This window comes from Dermacentor andersoni, chromosome 7, assembly GCF_023375885.2.
Source record: "Dermacentor andersoni chromosome 7, qqDerAnde1_hic_scaffold, whole genome shotgun sequence".
NCBI lineage: Eukaryota > Metazoa > Arthropoda > Arachnida > Ixodida > Ixodidae > Dermacentor > Dermacentor andersoni.
Genome location: NC_092820.1, coordinates 166,098,204 through 166,120,252, shown reverse-complemented (window position 1 = coordinate 166,120,252; position 22,049 = coordinate 166,098,204). Strand labels below are relative to the sequence as shown.

The following is a 22,049-nucleotide window of genomic DNA, read 5'->3' as shown; positions in this document are numbered from 1 at the left end:
CGTTCATAAATACGTTAAGCCCAGCCAAGTTTTATTTCCACTCATTGTGCCTGAAAACCAAAGATGCCCTTGACACTTTGAATATGCTTTTTCCCATTTGAACATTCCGGCCCCCCTCCCTTTCCTTTCGATTTAGTTCTGTTGCAACCTTCCCAAACATAATTCTCAATGACTGGTGCATCTTTTAAGTCTCTAAGGTGCGTTTTTTATAACCGCATACACCCCGATTTGTTCTCTATTTAACTGCTCCTCAATTTAAAAGCGCTTTTCCTTTCTTCTGGCGCCCTGCATGTTTATGCAGCCTATTGCATGGCGAGCTCGCTTTTTTTTTCCGCCTTTCTCTGTGGTACTAATCTGAGGTACCGCCACCTACCGGCCGTGGCCACTCAGACAGACCTCAAATGGCAGCTAGAAAAGGGCTTTGACTTTCAGTTTCCGCGTAACAGAATTATGTTTTCCCGCATACTCGATTTGCAATCCGAAGTTATCATGCCTGAAGCTTGTGCTTAAGTTGTATTTTACGTATTTTCTGACAATTTACCCTCAAAGATTCATTTAGTTCCATAAGGCTCTTGCGCTTGGCGGGGGCCATGTATGCTGCACTTCCGTATACATGCGTGCCCGCGTTACGTACGTCGCTTGTGGTGTTAGTGGTGGTTGGTTTCTGAGTAACGTCGTCTAACGTCGGCAATCGTTTCGTTGTACATCCACTTTCACAGGGTGCAATGGAGGAGGGCTTTTTTTTTTTTTTTTTTCTAAGAATACTGCAGGGAACCTGCTGAGAAATATGCGCACAAAGCCACAAACGTGCGAAACCCGCGCACAGCGTAGGCAGAATGTAGCTGTGATACCTTACGTTCACACACTATCCCACAATTTGGAAAAGGTGGCTCAGCGTTACGAGTGTTCGCTGCTCCCCATAAGCTGTAAAAGCTTTGTAGAATGACCGACCCGGAAGCAAGCCAGTAACGTGACTGCGGCATAAAGCACAGGCCGCCTTTTATTGAATACGCATAAGGGGTAGTCTATGAAATTCTTTTAAGGTGCGGAATAGTGTACATTGGCCATACTGGGAGATGTGTTAATGATAGGTTAAGGAAGCACGCAAACAATGTAAAAAAATCCGCGTGAAGGAAAAGATTTCGAAGGTTTTCTGGCAAGTCATTGTCTGACTTGCAGGGACTGTTCGCCCGACCTTGTAAACACTTTCGTTATTAAGAAGAGTAAAACTCGTGTTATACGGGAAATCGCAGAATCTGAACCGATTTCTAGAAGTGAACTTGAACTTTATTTCCATCATCGATGGAGGAGAGGAAAAGAAAGCTGTGTAAGCATGGGGATGTGTCAACATGGCATCCATCACGCTGTCAGACAAATAGTTGGCATATTTACGAATGCGCAGATGATTACACCGGGCTCGGACAGCATGTATATATTCGTGATTCATTCACAATAAATGTTTTTGGAAGTTCAGCACCCATCCTTGTCCTCTCGTCTCCATCCGTGTCTTCTTGCGCTACCGCCTTTTCAAATTCTTAGGATATATCACGCACTTTCCACTGTGTGTTTTGTGGGGCAAGGAGTAGTATACGCGCGCCGGCGCGTTTCGGCGGCAGGAAGCCCGCTCCTCTCCCCAGCCCCGCTGTAACATGATCGCCGCCTGCACGGCATGAATGGTCCCCGCCTGCTCTCGCGCGACGTGTTGGTGGGGAGAGTGAGGGGGCTGTGTTCGTCTTAACATTCGGGGTCGCGGAAACCAGCGGTTCACTTGCCGCCGAACTCACAACTTTCTTTACCAGTGATCCAACAAGAAGCTGAAAAAGAAAGAAAAAAAAGGCCAGAACAAGTTTCGTCCCCTCAGGCTCCGGAGAAAAGCATTCCGTCCGCAAGCAGCAGCGCGAGTTCGAAAAGAAAGGAGACTTCACAGTCTCGAGCAGCGCCGCGCCGTCCGTCACGAATCACCCGAAGAAGATAATAATTATGGGGTTTTAACGTGCCAAAACCACTTTCTGATTATGAGGCACGCCGTAGTGGAGGACTCCGGAAATTTCGACCACCTGGGGATCTTTAACGTGCACCTAAATCTAAGCACACGGGTGTTTTCGCATTTCGCCACCATCGAAATGCGGCCGCCATGGCCGGGGCACATGCTCAGTCTGAAGGATTAGACTGAATTGCGCGCAGCCAGTGGCACATAGCGAATGATAAATCATGAATGTGAACATAAAGCACTATTCCATTAAGAGGTCGGTGTGCTGTAGATATACATATGAGCCGAAATCATACGTGTTAGATTTTTTATGAAGGAACGTATTTTTTGTTGCACCGAAGAGAAACGCGCTTACTGCGAGGATACAGTTGTCTGTTATGTATGAGTGCCTAACAGAGCGCTTGCCAGCCCAACTGGAACACCGGAAAGCGGCGTGCCGAGTGTCAAATCGGCAGCCCGCACCATGAGGGAAAACCTTGCATTGCTATTTGAAAATCGCCCACGCGGAAACTATGCGAGAAAACCTGGGCGAGCGCGAAGTGCTGCTGCAGAAGCGTGCAACAGAGAAAGTCTTGCTGGGACGCACTCGTAAAAAGGGATCCTCGAGCCTTTGGCAAACCATTTCTTGAAAGAAGAAACAAAAATTTAGAGAATGGGTAGTGGGACTCGGTGCCGTAGCAGATGAATTGCGCCGTCGTAGCAGCCAAATCATTTCTACTAAAAGGAAGAAAAGATTGGCTGAGAAGATTTCGAGATTGTGTTGCTGTAGGTGCAACACCGAAGTTATACTATTGATGCATTTACGTTACACAGTCCCGTAGCAAAGCAGGAACAGAAAACCCCTGGCGCTCCCCAGTCATCTCCTGCAAAATGAAGACATCAGTACTTTTATTAGGGGAAGTTAATTCTTAGTATGTCGCATAACGTTTGCTTGGGCTATTTGGCTCATGGGAAACATCATGGCGTGAAAGACGAGGACACAGGGCTCATTCTGTTTCTAGTCCTCTTTTTTTCTTGCGCCACTGTTTTTTTGTTTCCAGCGGTTTCCACATAATATGCATTTTCCTAACCGTAGTTCTATTCTTGGTTCAATACAATTCGCGTTCGCCTTTTGGCAAATGCTCAGCGTGCGTTCAGTGTTATCACCTCGTCGCGCATGTTCTTCCGAAATTTTAAATTGTGAATTCATATCTGACCAATTCATTTTGAGTAAACAATATATCTGCGCCAGCTGTAGTAAATAGATGTTTAACTAGTTTTCTGACACTTTCCTTACGTCAAATATCCAAAAGAGGAGGATACGAATAGTCTTGCCGTGATAAATGAAATATAAAAAATTCACTGTGGAGCAAGGCCTGCATTAGTTTTTCTGTTTGGGAATGAAAGCATCACCGCTCGGTACTGCCTGCTGAGCGGAATTCAAGGACTCCTAGCTCCACAGTCTGTAATAATTCGCATAAGTTAACTTCAGGCTGAGCATACGTATGTTCTGGTGCACTTGTCGTTCACACGAGTGAAAGCGCTATTAGTTGATGCATAAAGGAGCTTGAGGGAGGCAAAGAAAGATGCCAAGCATCGTAAAACGCGTCTCTTTTTAGTGGTGGCTGAATGCAGTGGGTGGGGAAGGCGCTTCTGTGTTGCAGCTCTTGGCGCGGAGGCGGAGAGTCCGGGTGGAAGAGGGGGGTGACATTTCTGGAGAGGAGACGCTTGTGGGAGGGAGTAGGAGGAAAACTAGCAGTGCAGCGAACGTGGCAGCGCGCCGAGGGCAGCGCTAACAGAGCGATGCGATGTCTGGTCGCACTAACCGCTTCAGCGCTCCGCCCCAGAGATTCGTCGGCGCTCTATGATGGCATCTCGGAGGCCATGTTTAGGGCGGTAGGTACAAGTTTAATTTAGTGACGTTTGCTTTGTTAAACCCCAAATATTTCTAGAAGTTTAGTGTTTAAATTACAGTAAAAAAGAATTAGCGAAAATTCATAATATATACCACAGCCCACGTGAAATTCCGCATGTTTACAGAATTAATCCTTGCAAGCATCCCGAGAATTTCCCTTAAAGAAGCATGGCCGGTTAATTCACATATTTACGCGTACGACGAGTTTCATATTGCTTCAGAAAACGGTCCCACACACATATATCGCTGTTTCTGAACGCATTGCGCTATAATGCAGCTGTGTATATATGTAATAGTCACGAAAAGTATAAATTATGTAAGCATAACAATGTATTACCTTCACCTATAACAAATTTCCCTAGTGAGAATTTTATAAGTATAGACCGACAGACAGGAATTGATATAAAAATTAAATTATGCTACTCATCGGCCTCGGGCGTTGGTCCGACGCGTTGCCATCGTACCGAGCCGGCGACCAACTGGCGGGTCGGGAGTCAGTCTGACAGAGAGGTTGGCAAGACGCCCTCTGCCGACTGCCCGCCGGTAAAGGCGGCGGCCGTTGTCATACCGACCTCTCGCCAACCTTCGCTGGCCAATATAGTCGTTTGACGATCATTTCCCGACGATCGGCCAAGCAGCGGCAGTTGGCCAAGGTTGCTTGGGTCGTTCCCGGTTCTGCTCGCGACAATTGCTGATCGAAAGCTGCCTGCCCTTCAGGAGTGCATATGACGCGTGACCTACCCATTTCACAGCCGGAGAGAAAGTGCTGCGCGCGTGCTCGGCTGCGACGGAGTGCAACGACGTCACTACTGGCGCAGCCGATCGCGCGCCTATTTTCTTTTTTTTTTTTTCGCATGCGCATCGGGTTGTGCCGGAGTTTTTGGCTTTTTGGCGTATACCTAGGCGACAGACGGACGAATCGGCTAGCCATAACCATAGCCAGGCTGGCTGTAAAAAAAGGAACAAACAGAAAAAAAAACGAATGAGAAGTTTGCGCGACATGTGCACGGGAAACGCACTTGTTACCCAAAAAGAGATAAAGTGCTAAATCGGACTGCGCGTGCGCTGTCGGTCCTAGGACGATGACCGGCCGCGCGCGCGCACGTCTGCCAAGCTTCGCGATACGCTCAATCCTAGACAGTTGACAAATTAAAAAAAAAAAACAAAGTAAGAAACGCTTGTCAGTTACGCGTCGCGTCATCGCTATGGTTGGGATGAGTTGGAGCACATATAGTACGCAGTGGAACAAGGTGCGTGCGCATAGCGAGGGACTCTGTACGCGAGCGAACGCCTCGGGGCGTTTTGAGGGATCAGTTTTCCTTCCTCCAGCGCCGCTGCGGTGTTATCTCTCGCCCCTCAAACCGGTCGCTGTAGCACATCCTCACCTCACGTACCTGCGCGCGCCACGCCGCCCGCCGGTCTCACGGTCAAACGCCAGAACGACAGCCGCAATTGCGCTCAAGGTACACGCACGGAGGAATCAAGGCAAGTTCGCGGAAAGTTCTTTTTCTACGCTCCGTAAAGGACTGTGTCGTGTCGATGACGGCCCGAGCTGCCCGTTACTCACAGTCGAGCGGCCACCATCTTTGAAAGCAAACACCCCTCGAGCAGACGACAGTGCGAAGCGAGCAGCTCGAGGGATAAGTTGCTGGCGCGCCTTGGCATACTAGCTGTAGCTTCGACAGGTTAACGACCTTTGCTGAACTGCGTCAAGGATTTGAAAGTCGGATTAAATCCTTGCGTAAGAGTCGAAGGAACTTTTTTTCTTTTTTTTCCTCGGAGTCCATTTTGTGCTTTTATTAACTTTCGTTCCTGTCCGCGCCGCAGTGGTTGCTCAGCAGCTGACAAGATGGTCACGCGGACTTTCAAACCGATATTCAAGATCACCGTGTACGTGCTAACGTTTGTCCTCATCCTGCCCTTGATTCCTATGGCGTTGGACTTCGAGCCTAACGAGAACACGTGAGTATGTAAAGCCCTTCGCGCCGCAATTTTTTAGCGCTGTTTACCGGGGACGCCGCAAAAGTTCACGGGTGAGGAGGATATGAATGTGCCGGGGGTCATGTGCGAACGCGCGCGCCTGCGTGGTGTGCCATTGCGTGACAGTTCCGAAACTGGTAGATGGGCGTTCCCGAAAACCTGTCTCGCGAGATTGAACTTGTATTACGCGTCGTGAATAGCAATTTCTCCGTTGCCAGCAGCACGTTTCGACATACGAAGAATGCACTGCGGTTATGTAATTAAGTGCGGCTCGCCTGCTGAATTCACTATCCATTTGCATGCGTCGTGGACTGCGATCTTGTACGCGGGATCGAGGAATAAAAGAAATGCCCGTAACCGTTGCGAAAATTCTTGTCCAACGCAATTACGAACGTGTTCATGTTACATTTTCATTCAGGGAAGCGTTAAATTCCGTGTATTGTTATTTTCCTGCGTGAGAATACATATATCTTACGCTTCTGATATATGTGTGTGTGTGTGTGTGCGCGCTATTAAGAACACGTATCGGGGATCAATAAGACATATGGCAGAGCCTATATGTCATTCCTACATCTGGCAGTAGTCTGCAGCTACGAGGGTCATATTAATGGGAATGTTAATGGGATTGTTAATGGGAATCTGTTAAAGGGAATGTCAAACTCGCTGTCAAGCTGTGCAAGTGTTTTAGCAAGTATGAAGTGCATGTGCAATATATATATCGACTTAAATTTACAAACATTTGTAACATACCTTTGAAACTTCTGGTTTAAACCTTTGCCTATGTACCATATGCGTCCCCCACATAACTTGTGCCAAAAAAAAAATAAGTGCCACATAGCTGGACAGAACCAAGGTAATGTTTCCATCGCTTGGAGCAAGTCTATTTTTTTGTTTTGCCTAATTACAGAATTTGTTATACAACCAACCTCTCAAATATTATATTCAGAGCAGAGTGTCAGACAAAATTGGAGACAATTCTGAAAGATACCAGATCCAGCTTTCTGTTTCTGAATATGTGCCACATAAAGATTATTTCCAGAATAAGCCTGAAGGAAGGCCTGCACGAAAAAGTACTGCGCAATATAATCGTGTGGCACTTCTTTATGCAACGCATTACCTCAACACAACAATGTACAACAATGTGTTGCACATTTGTACAACACATTTCATGCAACATTACCTTGGTTCTGTCCAACTACATGGCACTTGCATATTTTTAAATTTTGGCACAAGTTATGTGTGACGCATGGTACATAAGTCAACGTGCATGTTTCTGTAGCTATTGCACATCATATACGTGAGCAATCATAGTAAAAAGAAGAATGTGGTGAAACATTAATTTCTTGCATTCCTGTACAAGAAGCTTTTGCCTCATGAAAAGGTCTGCTTGTTCAAATTAGTTATGCAGAAATCTGCAAAACGTAGACAGACTGGTAGAAGTCAAAATTGGTTAACATAGCCTTGCCATGTACATGGATGCTAATCTTTCCATTTATGAAAACTTGTCATGTGAATTTGACTAATCTTCACATACTCTAGCAAAATAAAGTGCGTATATAGCAGATGTGTTTCTTTAGATCATGCAGAATTTTTTTTAAATAACCTCCGACACATAGCACAATTCTAGTCCTTGAGCTGGTTTACTTGAAGAGGTGAACATTATTTGTATGAGAAATCAAAAGGCATAATTGACTAATGAAAAAAATTTAACTGTTTTCAACAGATTACATAAGTTGTTGCACTTCACAAATTGTAGCTGGCAAATTTGCAAGGCATACGACATGAAACAATTAGGATTACACCGGTATGGAGATATTTATAAAGTGAGCAACAAAATACCTTGTCAGTCCAGTGATATTTGTGCTTCAAGAACAAAACTGCATTTTGGTAAAGTGGAACAGTGCATATGTAATTACTGCAACTTTGGCACTGCATATCTTGAAACTCGTGCCATCTTCACATTTCGTACCAATTGGATAGACTTTGTTAACTGACTGGCTACAATTAGTAAATTGCAGTGTGTTGTATAATAATTAGTTAAAAACTTCATTAATGAAATTGTGTTAATTAGCCCATTATGCATTTCAATTCATTGTGCAAGTAATGTCTGCCTCTTCGAGCAATCCAGTTCAAGGATTAGAATTGTGGGAACCACCACAGGCAATCTTTAAAAAATTTTGTACAGTCTGTGAAAGGAAAGTCCATTTGTATGAGGCCACAACACGTTGCTATTTCAGGGCTGGCGTGCAAGACTTAAAAGGGCCTTTAGAACCGAACGATAAACTAGACCATGTTGAGTACCTCTTCAAAGATAAACTTCGTGGACCTGAATCACTGCCCGTGTACAAAGGTAAGGCAAATATACAGCATTTTTCCTACCGCCACCTATAACTGCTCTTTTTTTAAAGTGTAGCATATGCTTTTATCTTACGAAAGCTATGTCTTTGACTGATAGCCATGTACTGTTCTCTACAGGAATGTTCTTTGTCCAGGAAAGTGTGGCAATTATTGCTAACGTTTCTCCAATTTAATTCCTTCACTCACAGGTAGCATTTACACTGGGACTGAGGGAGGCGAGATTTACAAGATCACTGGCAATAAGGTGACACTCGTCACCAAGTTAGGCAAAAAATGTGGTAAGTTATTCAGGTTGTGCACCAGATTTATAGCACTCGCTTTTCTTGCATTGCACATTTATTGCACATTTAAGCACTGCAGCAGATAACAAAGGGCGCCTAATTACTGTTCCTGCACCCCTTGGTGTTCTTTGAATGTAAAATTTAGTAAGATATAGTGCTGAATACCTGCCGTGGTGACGTAATGGCTTTGGCATTGTTCTGTTAAGCCAGAGGGTGCAGTATCAAATCTCTGCTGCAGTGGCCACATTTTGATGGGGGCTAAATGCAAGAACACCCATGTATTGGGTGCACGTTAAAGAACCCTGGATGATCAAAATTAATCCAGAGCTCCCACCACGGCATGTCTCATGACTATGTTGTGGTTATGGCAGGTAAAAACGCCATAATTTTAATTCTAGTGCTGAATATTTTAGTTATTTGTATTAGTCATGCAACATTCTGGCTTCTGATTCGATGAGTTATGTACAGTAAGGTCCACCCTTAAAGTGAACACTTTACCTGCGCTGACTGGGGATCACATTTCACATGAAAGCCTACAAAATAATGCTTGCTCAATGCTTAACAGCAGCCATATTTTTCCTGAAAAGGTTCATGTGTACAATTGTGTCGCATCCAGTAGTAATTAGCTTTAACATTCATTTTAACAGTGGACGGTACTGCACATTCTGGGCTTCCTGGCTCTGAATATTAAGTTGCTCTCAAGGTTAAATCAATGATTTTCCTGAGCGTTATTCACAATCATGCAGATGCAGAATTTGTCCAAAATCTCTGAAAAAACCGAAACCTGAACAAGTTGCTGCACATTCATCATCGGAACAAAGTGCCAACAGACAAAATACAAAGTGACGAAACTGAAGTGCCACTGTTTGTCTCCTTTAATTGATCTTTAGTTCATTGAAGCATTATTCTGTGGATGAGAGTGTGACAATTGCCTACGTGATTTAAAAATTTTACCATCTTTTTAATGTAACTTCGAATAACATGTTGCAAATGTAGAATAGAAGAATCTGAGTGTACAAAGCAATTACTCGTTTCTTTACCGTCCATTTAAAATGCAGTTAATTTTAGTGAATATTACTCTGCACTACATCTGCTGGAGGAAACTTGCATCTCTCAAACAACAAACAATAAATACGTACTTCAAAGTACTTGTTGTTTGCACTCAGACATCACACTTACAAAGTGCAAATGTCATGCACCTAAATAATGAGTAAGCAGCATTGCTAAAGAAGTCTAGAATTGGCTGCTTATCCAATCTTTCCTGTCATTCTACAGAGGGCTTGTGGGAAGAGGAAGTGTGCGGTCGGCCACTCGGAATGCGGTTTAACAAAGACGGACGCCTTTTTGTTATCGATGCTTACTATGGACTGTACGCCGTCAACGTGGAGACTGGTATGCACAACTTCATAGACAATTGACACTGTGCTGCTGTAACTTGCAGGCTTCTGCAAAACTATTACGTCAACTTCCATTCATTTTTGTTTGTGTTAGTTTGTGCAAAGAAATTGTCGTAATATGTTTGCAATCATCTTCATTTCTTGTTATCGTATCATTTAGTCCAAAGTGTTTCTAGCTTCTTCTGTTTTCCTTGTAGCGTCGACTCATGGCAAACATTGTAAGTGCTAAAATGTGAAGTCCACACAGTCAATCCATTCATTGGGGATGTGAAGGAGCCTGCATTAAATTGTTTCACTCTTCTGTTCGTGCTATATTAAGGTGTCGCTTGTGCTGCAAGTGACAAACATGAATTTTGCAAGCCTCTCTTCATAAATCTAAGTGCTTATTATGTTATCTTTGATGTATTGACCTGCTTGTCGAAATACCAGTTAATGCTCTGCAGCTGGTTAAGCTCAAACTGAAATTTCCCGATGGCATCCACTTTCCTTAAAAGGTTCTGTACAGCACCTTCTGCCGTCTAGCACTGAAATTGAAGGAAAGAAAATTGTGTTCGGCGATGACATTGATATCGATGATGACGGCTATGTGTACATCAGTGAAGCGAGCAACAAGTGGCCCCTGAAGAAGATTATCTACACTGTCCTTGAGCACGAGAACACTGGCAGGTAATTCTGAATTTATTGTTGCATTCGTTTTAACTTGTAAGGGAATTTGTAGTGACGTGAGATATATGTACAAGTAGTGTTACCGTGGTATGAGAGCTGTCTTAAAATAGCAGTAAAATCTCGTTAAAGAAATTTGCATCCAACACAAAAATACTTCAGTATATCGGATATTCAATATAATATTTATTTTCATGACATGCTGATAGCTACGTGAAAATTATTCTTTAATTCATTATATCAGTGTAAATGAGGTTTGATAATGCTATTGTAAAGCAGTGCTGCAAATTTGACTAACAGATGCTGCACTGCAGGCGCCTTATCAAGTCCTAACACAAGATGGGATGCTTTCGTAGCTCCCTGCTCGCTTGTGTTTGTGGAGAATTCATTATCAATAATTAAGATGTTGAGGTCGCTACCGAGGGCTTTTCTTTCAAAAATGTCTCCCAGGAGGAAACAATTTGAGTATTTAATCTACATTGCAATCGCTACGAAATGTATGCAGAAATTTATGTTCTTGAATGCCTCAACAGGTTTATCTTGTGAACATGGGCATTAAGACCCATTGTGGTGACTCTGTGGCTGTCTTATTCTGCAGATAAGCACGGGGTTGCAGGTTCGATTCCTGGTCTCCATGGTCATATTCGGGTGAAGGCAGATTGCAAAATGCTCATGTATTGCACTTTTGGCGCATGTTAAAATATCCCCTGGTGGAATCATTGATGTACATTCAGCCACAAAAGCCTATGGGACACAGGATTTACAAAAAAGGCTATTTCTGTGAAGCCACATTGCCTTGAATTCAAAGTTTAAATCTGCAATATAACTTAGGTAAACTATAATGATTAATTAAAGTAGAAATGCCACGTGTTAACTGAGCAGAAAATCTCATTTGTCATGGAACATGTGTTCTGGCCAGCTGTCCATACATGCCCACTGATGTTGTATCATATATGCACATAGCTACAACTAGCATAGGAACACGTATGCATTAAATCAATAAATTATAAATGCCTCAATAACAAAGCTGTTCAGAACACCCAATAAAGCGTGAAGGTTATGGCACACCACAGGTGCCAGGTTCTATTGTGCGACCATTCGTCACCATGACATATTCCTCATACAAAGTTTATTCTTGCCAGAGGCTACATGGGGCATTAAAAACAAAATAATATCTGCAATACCAGCTGTTTTGGAGAATGTGACAGCAGGAAAAGAAATTATAGAGCTTGAAAAGCTGTGATGGGATTACGAGGAAGATGCACTCCCTTCACTAGAGCGACCTTGATCATGAGGAAGGAAGAAATTAAGACGCTTGGCTCATCCATACGTTCCAATGGTCTTTCATGATGACGTGTGTGCAAGCATTGCGTGCCTCTTTCCTTACTGAACTCTTGGAAGCGTGCCAGGCATGCGTGTATATAATGGAGCTTCCATTTTCTTCTTTTTTTTTTTGGCATCTGACTATATATTTACTGTTTTTATTGTTTACTATTTTTCTTTCCATTTCTGACTTTGTGGCTGTCTTCCTTCCAAGAGCTTTTCTTTTTTGGCAAGTGCTGAGAAGGATGCTTTCTGTGAATGAATAAGGTTAATTGTAATAGTTAACAAGAAAAATCTGTTGGCAGTGACTTTGTTTAAACGCTTTCTGGTAATTCAATATCTTTTAGAAGTAAAACGTTATTCACAACCTTCAATGAGCAAAAATTACACTGGAGTTGTTTCTGCTTTTCCTCATTTTTAACTGTTAACTTTGAAGTTAAGATATTCACAGAATGCCACAAGTGCAACCTGAGCAGTTTTGCTTCATTCTCAACATCAGCTTCAGTTGTGCAGCTTGAACAAGATGTGCAGAAAAAACTCTTTGTACTAAACCCCATACCAAAACAAATCATCCCAGAAAATTTGGCTTTTCATCTTCAATAATCCATGCAAGTGAGTGTTCTCTAATCTCATCGCCTTCTACTTTTCAAAACAAGAATTCTCAAGTTTGATCCCAAGACGCAGAAGACGACTGTGTTGATGAAGGGCCTGCACCTTCCCAATGGAGTCCAGATTTCCCATGACAAGAAAAGCCTCCTGGTGTGCGAGCTGTCCATGAATCGCATCCTAAGGTAATTGAGCCTAGCTGTTGGCGTAAGCGCTCTAAAGAATTTTCTCTGGAATGCACAAGACTGTAGTATCCATGCTTGTGCATGTAACCTTGTTGTATTTATCATCACACTTTTGGCCTACTTCAAGGAAATGACATTGGGCCATACTCATAGAAGGTTCATTTTTGAAATTTCTAGATCTTTGTTTCTTTCATGTTGTGTAATGACTGCCTGCACGCTTAGGCTGCTTTCCTGATTGAGTTTGAGCTGTGTCACAAGGCCCGACAGGTGCTTTCATTCATTCTATATATTTTGCAGAAATATCGGCAAGACAAAAAATCTCTCATCAGGTTTTCGCTTAAGAAATGCTAGCATAGAAAAAAAAAAGTGAGAGGTCTATATAAATTTTGTTGGTCCGTCAGCTGCTTTCTATGCCATTACATTGTGTGAGAACAATGCCAAACTACAGACATGCTTTGCACCGGTACTCGTGTAACCATGCAGTGTGATTGTGTGGAATTGGCATGCTGGCTGCAGGCCAGCCAACTCAAGCCACTGGACATTTGAGTTGTGTGCGTGTGTGTGTGCGTGTGCGTGTGTGTGTGTGTGTGCGTGCGTGTGTGTGCGTGTGCGTGTGTTACATGCAGACTGGTGTAACTAATTACATGCAATTTGTAATAAATTACATTTTTGTGATTTTGTAATTGAATGATTACTTCATTGTAACTTCAAGTAACTCTCATTGTAAATAAATTATTTTTTCGATAACCAGTTACATGTAATCAGTTATTTATTGATGAGACAAGCTTTAACGTGTGACGCAGCTTCGCGAACCTTAATTTGGCAAAAACTACAATAGAATGCCAACATCGTGCCGCGTAGCACTCATAAATACACATGTTCAGACAGGCAAACTCGGGGGCTCAACATACGTTTCCTCATTGAATCGGTGCTGGTATTTCCTGCTAGCGATCTAATGCTACTTGGGACGTTAATGCAAAGAAATTGGACAATTTTCCAGCTTTTCAGTTTTCATTGGCACAGCTGGTAGCTTCAAGTCCCAGCAACAATGAAGCACCGCAGTTTATAGATGATTTGGCTGGCGGAGTAAACACATTGTTGTCCTCAAGATTCATATAAGTTGCAACACTGCCCTACCTCCCATAGCTTGCAATGAGCGAACTGACTAACCTCCCCGTCTTTCCCTATATTTTCCACCTCGAGCAAGTTTTTAGTGCTGCTGCTGATGTCTTCAGAACAAAATTGAGGGACGATTACCGACAACTTTTAAAAAGAAATTGTTAGTGCAGATAATTCAGCAATGTATGAAGGGCTGCAGAGGATGCACTGAAAGTGCCAGGCCAGCTCGTTCCATTTAGGTACTGTATCTATGCAATGCTAACAAATGTTGCGAGGAAAGCAACAAAGAAGTAATCAATTACTATTGATAAATTCCTAAATTACTATCATGGGGCAGTAATTAGTAAATGTGGTCAATTACATTTTTGAATGAAGTAATTTTAGTAGGTTATTTTGTTTCTGTGACATGTACAAGTCTGGCAATACATATTATAATATTGTAATATTGTTCAAGTTATAACTTCTACAATAAAGCTTGGAACAAAACAGCTACTGAACAAAGCAGTTTTCTAGTGCAACTACAGTGTTGACTCTTCTGTTAGTATAGCAGATTGGAGCATTGCCTGCAAATTTCAAGCCTGTCTCCATCCCTTTCAGGTACCACCTCAAAGGTCCAAAGCAGGGTCAGACAGAGGTGTTCGTTGACAACCTTCCAGGCTGGCCCGATAACATTCGGCCAAGCAAGCGAGGCGGCTACTGGGTGGCATTTGCGACGGGCCGCTCCTCCAATGACACAAGCATCATTGACTACTTCATCCCCTTGCCATTTATCCGCAAGGCAACCATCCGCTTTGTCTATCTTGTTGGAACGGCATTGAAGACGGCCTCCCGATTCTACCCTATGCCCGTCATTAATGATTGGGCAGCTCAGGTTAGTCTATGTAGCACACGTTGCCAGTGTTACCCGACTTGTTTAGTATGTCCACTGTAAAACCTAGGTATCTCCCAGCAATCTCCAATCACCCCTGTCTTGCATCGGCTGATTCCATCCTGCAAAATTCCTAAATGTTCAACGCACACTAGTGTGCATAACATGACATGGTGTATGTAACATGGTGGCTTAGCGGCTATGTAGTTGCACTGCTGAGCATAAGGTCACAGTTAGACTCCCAGTTGCCGTGGTTACATTACAATGGGGGTGGAATGAAAAAACTGGTGTGCCGTGCTTTGGGTGCCTGATATGGTCAAAATTAAACCCGAGCCCTTTACTTCGGTGTCACTCTTGGCAATGGGTTATGATAGATACCTTTTAACAGTCACCCACAGTTAGTTTCACTGCAGTTGGCCATTAAAAGCCACGTATTGTTTTAAAGTGTGAATGTTTTTAATAAGGCTTGCTCTTTCATCAGCTATTTGATTTTTCCACCCGCCGTGGTTGCTCAATGGCTATGGTGTTGGGCTGCTGAGCACGAGGTCGCGGGATCGAATCTCTGCCACGGCAGCCGCATTTTGATCGGGGCAAAATGCGAAAACACCCACGGTGCTTAGATTTAGGTGCACGTTAAAGAACTCCAGGTGGTCCAAATTTCCGGAGTCCTCCACTACGGCGTGCCTCATAATCAGAAAGTGGTTTTGGCACGTAAAACCCCATAATTTTATTTTATTTCTTTGACTTTTTACCCGATTTTGTTCTATGCATGTCAGTGCATTAGAAAGTTGGGAGACAAGTGGAGAGCTGTGTTAACAAGCACGTCTTCGGTAATGGTGCCTTTACGACTGGTAATCAACACTGCGGGGTCTTTGCAGCTGAGTGGATCAGGGTAAAAATGCTTTTTGATGACGGTCTAGTCCTGTGACAATGCTTCCAGCTGCCTTGTGTAATTAAATCTTGTAGCACATAGAACGAAAATTAGAAGAAAATGTAAGAGCAGCTGTGCGCTGTGGTAGAACCTCATCGTGATAGTTGTACATGACACAAGAAATGCCTTCATTATATTCAGTATGCATTACAAGTATATTATATTCATTGCATGCTGATATCAGTAAGAATTTTATATTTACTTCACATCTGTGTTATATAGTTTTGTTGCATGTCACATGAAGTTTTTTTTCCTCGAAATGAGCCAAACCCAGAAACCGAAACTAGGTTAAATTGTGCTCCAATGGCAAGCACATATAATCAGCTTTCCTCTAAAAAGCCTGTTGGAACAAATTGGTTCAGATAGCACCAGCAGCACAGGTGCACAGATCCTGTTTCAGATCAGAAATTGGCCAGATCCTGCTGGTGTACTGATCAATATGAGTCAAATTCACTCGTCCTATAGAACTTGCCACACGGTGTGATCAAGGCACTATGGCAGTCTCTTTGTGAGTTGTCCCTGATTTTGTTACAGCCTTCAATGCAGCTCAAGAAAGAGATCCTGTGAGACATTACGAATGAGGCTCTCTATGCTTTCAAGCAGATGAATTTGGTCCCTCCAAATATTATTCTCAGTGTTCATGAGGCATAGCAGTGCCCCTAATTGCCAATGTTCCAATAGCTTTTCTACTACAGTAACATCAGACTGTTCTAAAGGTCATTTTCAACAATGTTTTCTGACCAAAACCGCATCAAATCGAGCATTTCAAATCCTGACTGTAAATGCTAATATTGGTCAAATGTGCTGCATAAATTTTCCTTACTTGTCGCTGTGAAGTTGCTCTAGCTGACATGTAAATTTGCTTTCATAGCATTGCATTTCGGTCCGATAACAATTTTTTTTCGTTTTTCTCAAGTTCTGTTTAGGTGGATTTGACTCATTTAGAAAAAGCTCATGTGCCTGGAATCCTCCGTGGCCTGGAAGCAGTTTAGTCATTAGCACTTTGAAACGTAACACTTCACTGGAGTACAGAAAGCGTAAGGGCTCTGCATGGCCTCTGAGGTAGTGGTGCTCACTCTGGTGCACTGCCTGTACAACATACACAAGTAAACCTCATCAAAGGCAAATGTTTCGGCAAAATGAGTTCATTGCTACTTGCCATCAGAAAAGCGGAGTATCTCTTTAAACTAAAGCAGGGTTCCGTGCACTGTGTTACTCATGTAGCATCAAAGTAGCAGCTACAAATGAACAGACAGCCTTCCAGCCCCATTTCCCTTTTATGTGGCAAAACCATATGATTTTGAGGCATGCCATAATGAGGGACTCCGAATTTTGACTACCTTTGATTTTCTAATATGCACCTAAATCAAACTACAGGAGCATTTTTGTACTTTGCCCCCATCGAAATGCGATCACAAAGGTCGGGATTGAACTTGCGACTTCCAGCTCAGCAGCGCAATGCCATAGCCACTAAGTGGTCCAGTTGCCAAATGCTATACTTATAGTAGTGCCTGTGATATAACTCTCTGTGCAGTGTGCCTCATCATTCAGTATGTCCCAGTCTATTCATGGCCCATTAAGCCATTTCCATCTTTCCATCCTCTTTTTTTCTTTCCTAGTTTGAGAATGGATGGATTCTTTTCGAGACAGTGCCACAATATGGCCTGGTTGTCGAGCTGGCCGCCGATGGGCGCATCCTGAGGAGCTTCCACTCGCCCAAGCACAAGGTTCACATGTTGTCTGAGGTGCTGGAGCACGACGGCTACCTCTACCTGGGCTCCTACCGAAACCCGTTTCTGGGCAGGATCAAGCTCTAGTCATTGCACTGCTTAACACACCTGCCCATCATCACACCTTCACTCACTCTCCAGAGACACTGGCAACAGCAGTACCAGCATCCTCCAAGACATGCACATACTCGCACCAGTAACTCTGGCACAACGCAGCTCTCCGAATATAGAATACTGGTGCCATCTACAGGGACACACATACACAAAAATGAGAAGCTCGTGATTAACTAACCAAGTTCATAGCAGCATTCAGATGTTTTAACGGTGCCTTATGCTCTTTCTGATAGTTTTTCATAATGCTTCCATCGTTGATCTAGCTTGGCACAGGTAGTTTGCGTCATGGGAAGGACACTGCATTAAGTAGACTGATCTAGTAGTCATGTCATTGTAGGGAGCTTTCAATGTTTCCTTCCTTCTCATCTACGTTTGGAGCTGTTTACAGTTACTCAAAGCAACTATCTCCCTCAGTGTGAGAAACAGTAAACAAGGAAAACCCCTTCAATTTCAATCCTTTTTATGCTGAAAGTGCAGGATCATATGACAGTTGCTTCTGTCAATACTGGTGCGACGATCTTCATATCATGCCTGACTAGTATGCTTATACCTTTATATACCATGAGTGGGAGTGCGAGCAGCAGAGTGAAGCACGGATGTTAGAGATCAATGGTAGTGCTGCTCTCGACTAAACTAGTCTTTACAGGCTGGACAAGTCTGATGCAGTGTTATGACTGCAAAGTGTAAAAATGAAGAAAGCAGCAGTTGAAGTTTATGGTGTCTGCCAACACCAAGAAAGATGCCAGCTAGTCAGCTGAGATGCCTGAGGGCATCGCCATTCGGTCGTCTTGACCTTCAGTGAATTTGCTTACGTTACTGACGTATCGCACGATACTGACAATTACAAAGTAGCTCTTCCAACATGCTTTGTCACTGTTCTGCCATTGTTCTATTCGAGCTCAAGAATGTATGACCAGCAATGCTGCATGTAGCGAAGCTCAAGTTTCAGAATGAAGGACTGCCGTGGCAGTCTTGTTCAACCATGACACGAACACACATGCTGCCACAATGTAAAGCTTGAAGCAGGCAGTTCCTGATGCTTAGCTCAAATCTCACTGAGGGGGAAGTATAGGCCATGAACTCCTGCACTTGGAATACGTTTACAGTACAATAGCGCAACTCTAACAAAGCTAAACTAAAACTGAAATGCTGGCCACATATTTTTAATACCTGGGTAAACTGGTTACATGTGGTGCAGAATGTTATGTATGCTTGGTCTATGTTCTCGGGTCAACTTTCAGGTACTTTGTTTCATTTGGAGTCGTGTCTGCAGTGAAGTGGAGTTTATTCAACATGTACAGCAAAACCTCGCTAACACGTAGTTGGCAGTGAACGTGGATCAGGTATGCACTAAGCGATGTACTAATTAACCGACAATGGCAGATGAGTGGCTATAGACTTGCTGCCCCCCCCCACTAAAATGTTCTCACTCACACACATGCAGAAAAGTTTAATATGCGAGCAGGCAGCATATAATCTGATTTTCACTTGCCGCCGTGGTAGCCTTGCAACGACGATGTCATCCTCAAACATGGCAAGGCTGCGAACCAGTTCCTCCATCAGGCCCCACTTCTCTGTGAACGCCCTCATGACGGTCAACGCACTAGCCACGTCAGGTATAAAAGAGCCGTCATCCACGTCATCATCCTTGATGATGTAGAAGCGCTAGTAGCTATGGGAGCAGGAAACGAGTCATGGCTGCCATGTTTTGATGTTGCCATCAGTGGTAGCTGCAGTTCGGGAAAGGCCTGTGCACTGCAATTTCGCTATCTATGGTATGCGTGCACTACATTTTGCCGATTCCATGCTTGTGTGTGCCAACAAATGAAGTAAATACTACGCACTAACCGTTTGGCATCTGTTAAGCGACTACGGCTTAAGCGGTCCGCCAATACATAAGGTTCAGTGGCGACATAGCAGGGATTCACCGCTACTACATTTGAACCGGAATTACTTGAGCGGGTATGCATTAACAAGGTTTTACTGTATATGGTGGAACTGTACTTCTCACAAAACTGTATATTGAAGTAATATCCCTGAAAGTGATTAACTGAGAATACAGCTCCTGAACTACCTGTTGTCGCTAGTGTTACGTGTAAATACAGAAGCTTTTGGAAAATGTGACTGTTGTTCCATTACTTTTAAACGTAGCTCTTATGTCTTTCTGCCAAAGTGGCGTACTTCCATTGCTTGCAACATCGGCATTGAGCCAGTTTTGTTAGAGGAAGGAGCAATTGCCTGAAGCGTGAACATGATAGGCCTGAATGGAATGCTGCTCTTGTGTATATGCTATGTATTGTTTATTGAAAATGTTGCTTCTAAAACTATTTCAAGTTTACAACCCTTCTCAGAGGGCTGTTGTATGTCCGCACTTCTGTGAAAGGCAAGAGTTTACCAAATAAAAAAATGTGGTTGATAAAATTTTTTGAAAGCCATACTACACAAATTATGGAGAAGTTTCAAGTCTATCGTACTGCATATTCTAAGACTTCCTTAACATGGCCTGTACATATATGGGATATAGTGATAGGGAAGAGGGTAACATAGGTTAGTTACTGGGTATTTTATAATGGTTAATGGTTGTTTGCTAATTTCTGAACAAGCATTTTTCTGTGTGCACTTGCACCAGGGCATTATAAATACCAGTCGTTTTCAAATTTTTTGCGGCTGTTTCACAAAAAGTTCTGGGTTGTGCAGTTTACGGGCAGATGTTGCAATAAAAGCATTCACTTGTGCCAACAGTTTGCTTTCTTTTTACTTGGTGCAATGATCCTGCGTATCCGGAGCTTTGGAGTTTACGGAATGTTCCAAGAAGTTCAAGGTAAGCCCTACCTCCCCCCCCCCCAAATCTGTTGAATGCCGTTAAACTTATTCAAGTTGAAACTGGTCAAAATTAACAGCACACAGTAGACTTAGCCACTGGTAGAGCTCTTGAGCTGTGGGAACAAGAAAAAGTCTACCAGGCTCGCATCAGGGCTGTATACGGTGTCAAGGCTGCAACTCCTATCTGAGCCAGGTACCCTCCAGGAAGCACAAGTTGGGTATTAGCTAGCTTGATGCAATTGGAGCAGGCTAGAAGCAGCTACAGCTGTTTCAACCCTCGTGTTAACAGCGCAAAACGTAGATGGGACACGTGACGAGAAGACACCAAAAGCGCAGACTTGTAGTGTCGTCCTCTCGTCTCGTGTCCCGTCTACGTTTTGCACTGTTAACACCAGGATAGAAAACAAAGCCCAAGCTGCTATTCAAACTATTTCAAGTTTAGACATCTTCAAGATGGTGTCTCCGAGCCATGCACTTCTGGCCGTTGTGAAGACAATCGAAAAAAAAATGTTCGAATTTCGAATGTAGGAATTTTGCATTTGTTTGTGCTGACGAGAGAGTACTTAGTTTTTTTAGGAGTATACCACAAAATTTTTGTTTCGTTTTTATAGTACCAATTGAATGGATAGCTGTGAACTCTGTAATTATGCTATGGAACCTTAATTGTTTAATGATACAGAACGATTATTAATTAGTACATTATTTTTTTGTGATACAGCACAAAACATGCACAAAGTGTAGTGTGGCTTTGGACGTGAAACAGATGTCTATTCTCGATGTGGCAGTCTCATGGTACCAGACACAACTGACGTGTACACATACACTGTGACCATGCTGCGAAAACAGATCATTCCACACTCGAGAGGATAAGAGGAGAGAGTGTTCCTGCATCTCAAAAAAGAAGCATGCATTTGGAAGGGTCCTTACATCACTGTCAATTACTGCATTGAGCCTTGAAATCCATTAGGTCACACTGACATCTTGTGCTTGAGTTGATTGTGACACCGCATAAATTCCACCTATGGTTTCAGTGATGTGAAGAGTCTCCTGCTTCATGTATAAAATGGTGCTGCACTTGGAATACATTTTAAACTAGCTACACAAAGTGTGATGTAATAATTATTTGTGCTGCTCAAGGAATTGTGGTTCACAAAAGTGGGCACAAAGTTTGTGTGTCAGTGCTCCGTTTGATCACTTTCTCTGGGGCGCATCAATTGATTTTAAAGAGACGCCAAAGAGAAAATTTCTTCTGCATCATTAAATTACCCTTCTACAAAATTTCTTAAATGCGCCAATCTTACCACGATAAGACGCTTAATAAGCAAAAGAGAAGCTTAAAAGCAATATAGAGGTGGCGACGCCACCTTGAATTTCCCGCACCAGGTCGCTGTGACGTCATGGGTTTTGATAGCGTCTTCTAGGGCCTACTTACTTATTTGGCGGTACATATTGACTGCATTGTGTTCCAGAGGAACCAAATATTAAACATGGCAAGTTTGGGGAACCTTTAATGAGCCAACGCAGCCCAAATATGAAATCATACCTTGGAATCCCTGACGTCACACTGACGTCAGGGATTCGGTGCAAAATTCAAATACTGATATTTTGACCTTCATTTTTCTCATCTAATATTCAAACTATTATTTTAAGACAACTGCCTGCAGAGATCTCAAACAATGCTTTATCAGTCTAAACTGACTTATTGTTGTGCTTTAGTGTCCCTTTAAAAAAAAGAGTAATATTCTTGATGCGCAATTTGTTTTACACTGTTGATGTCTTGTTTTAAC

At 43.0% G+C, this 22,049-nt stretch overlaps 1 protein-coding gene across 2 annotated transcripts; it reads left to right on the top strand.

Annotated features, from left to right (window-relative positions):
* The first annotated feature begins 4,664 nt into the window (after nt 1-4,664).
* LOC126533302 (adipocyte plasma membrane-associated protein-like) lies at nt 4,665-20,178 on the top strand. 2 transcript variants are annotated; one of them, XM_055071611.2, is made up of 9 exons: nt 4,665-5,369; nt 5,712-5,846; nt 8,102-8,214; nt 8,411-8,500; nt 9,779-9,895; nt 10,395-10,566; nt 12,543-12,677; nt 14,394-14,667; nt 17,215-20,178. In XM_055071611.2, the coding sequence occupies exons 2-9, from the start codon at nt 5,734-5,736 to the stop codon at nt 17,410-17,412; spliced, it is 1,212 nt and encodes a 403-aa protein (XP_054927586.2). In that variant the 5' UTR covers nt 4,665-5,369; nt 5,712-5,733; the 3' UTR covers nt 17,413-20,178. The 2 variants fall into 2 exon arrangements, with proteins under 2 accessions (XP_054927586.2, XP_072145482.1); XM_072289381.1 differs by lacking the exon at nt 4,665-5,369 and adding an exon at nt 5,452-5,625.
* The last annotated feature ends 1,871 nt before the right edge of the window (nt 20,179-22,049 follow it).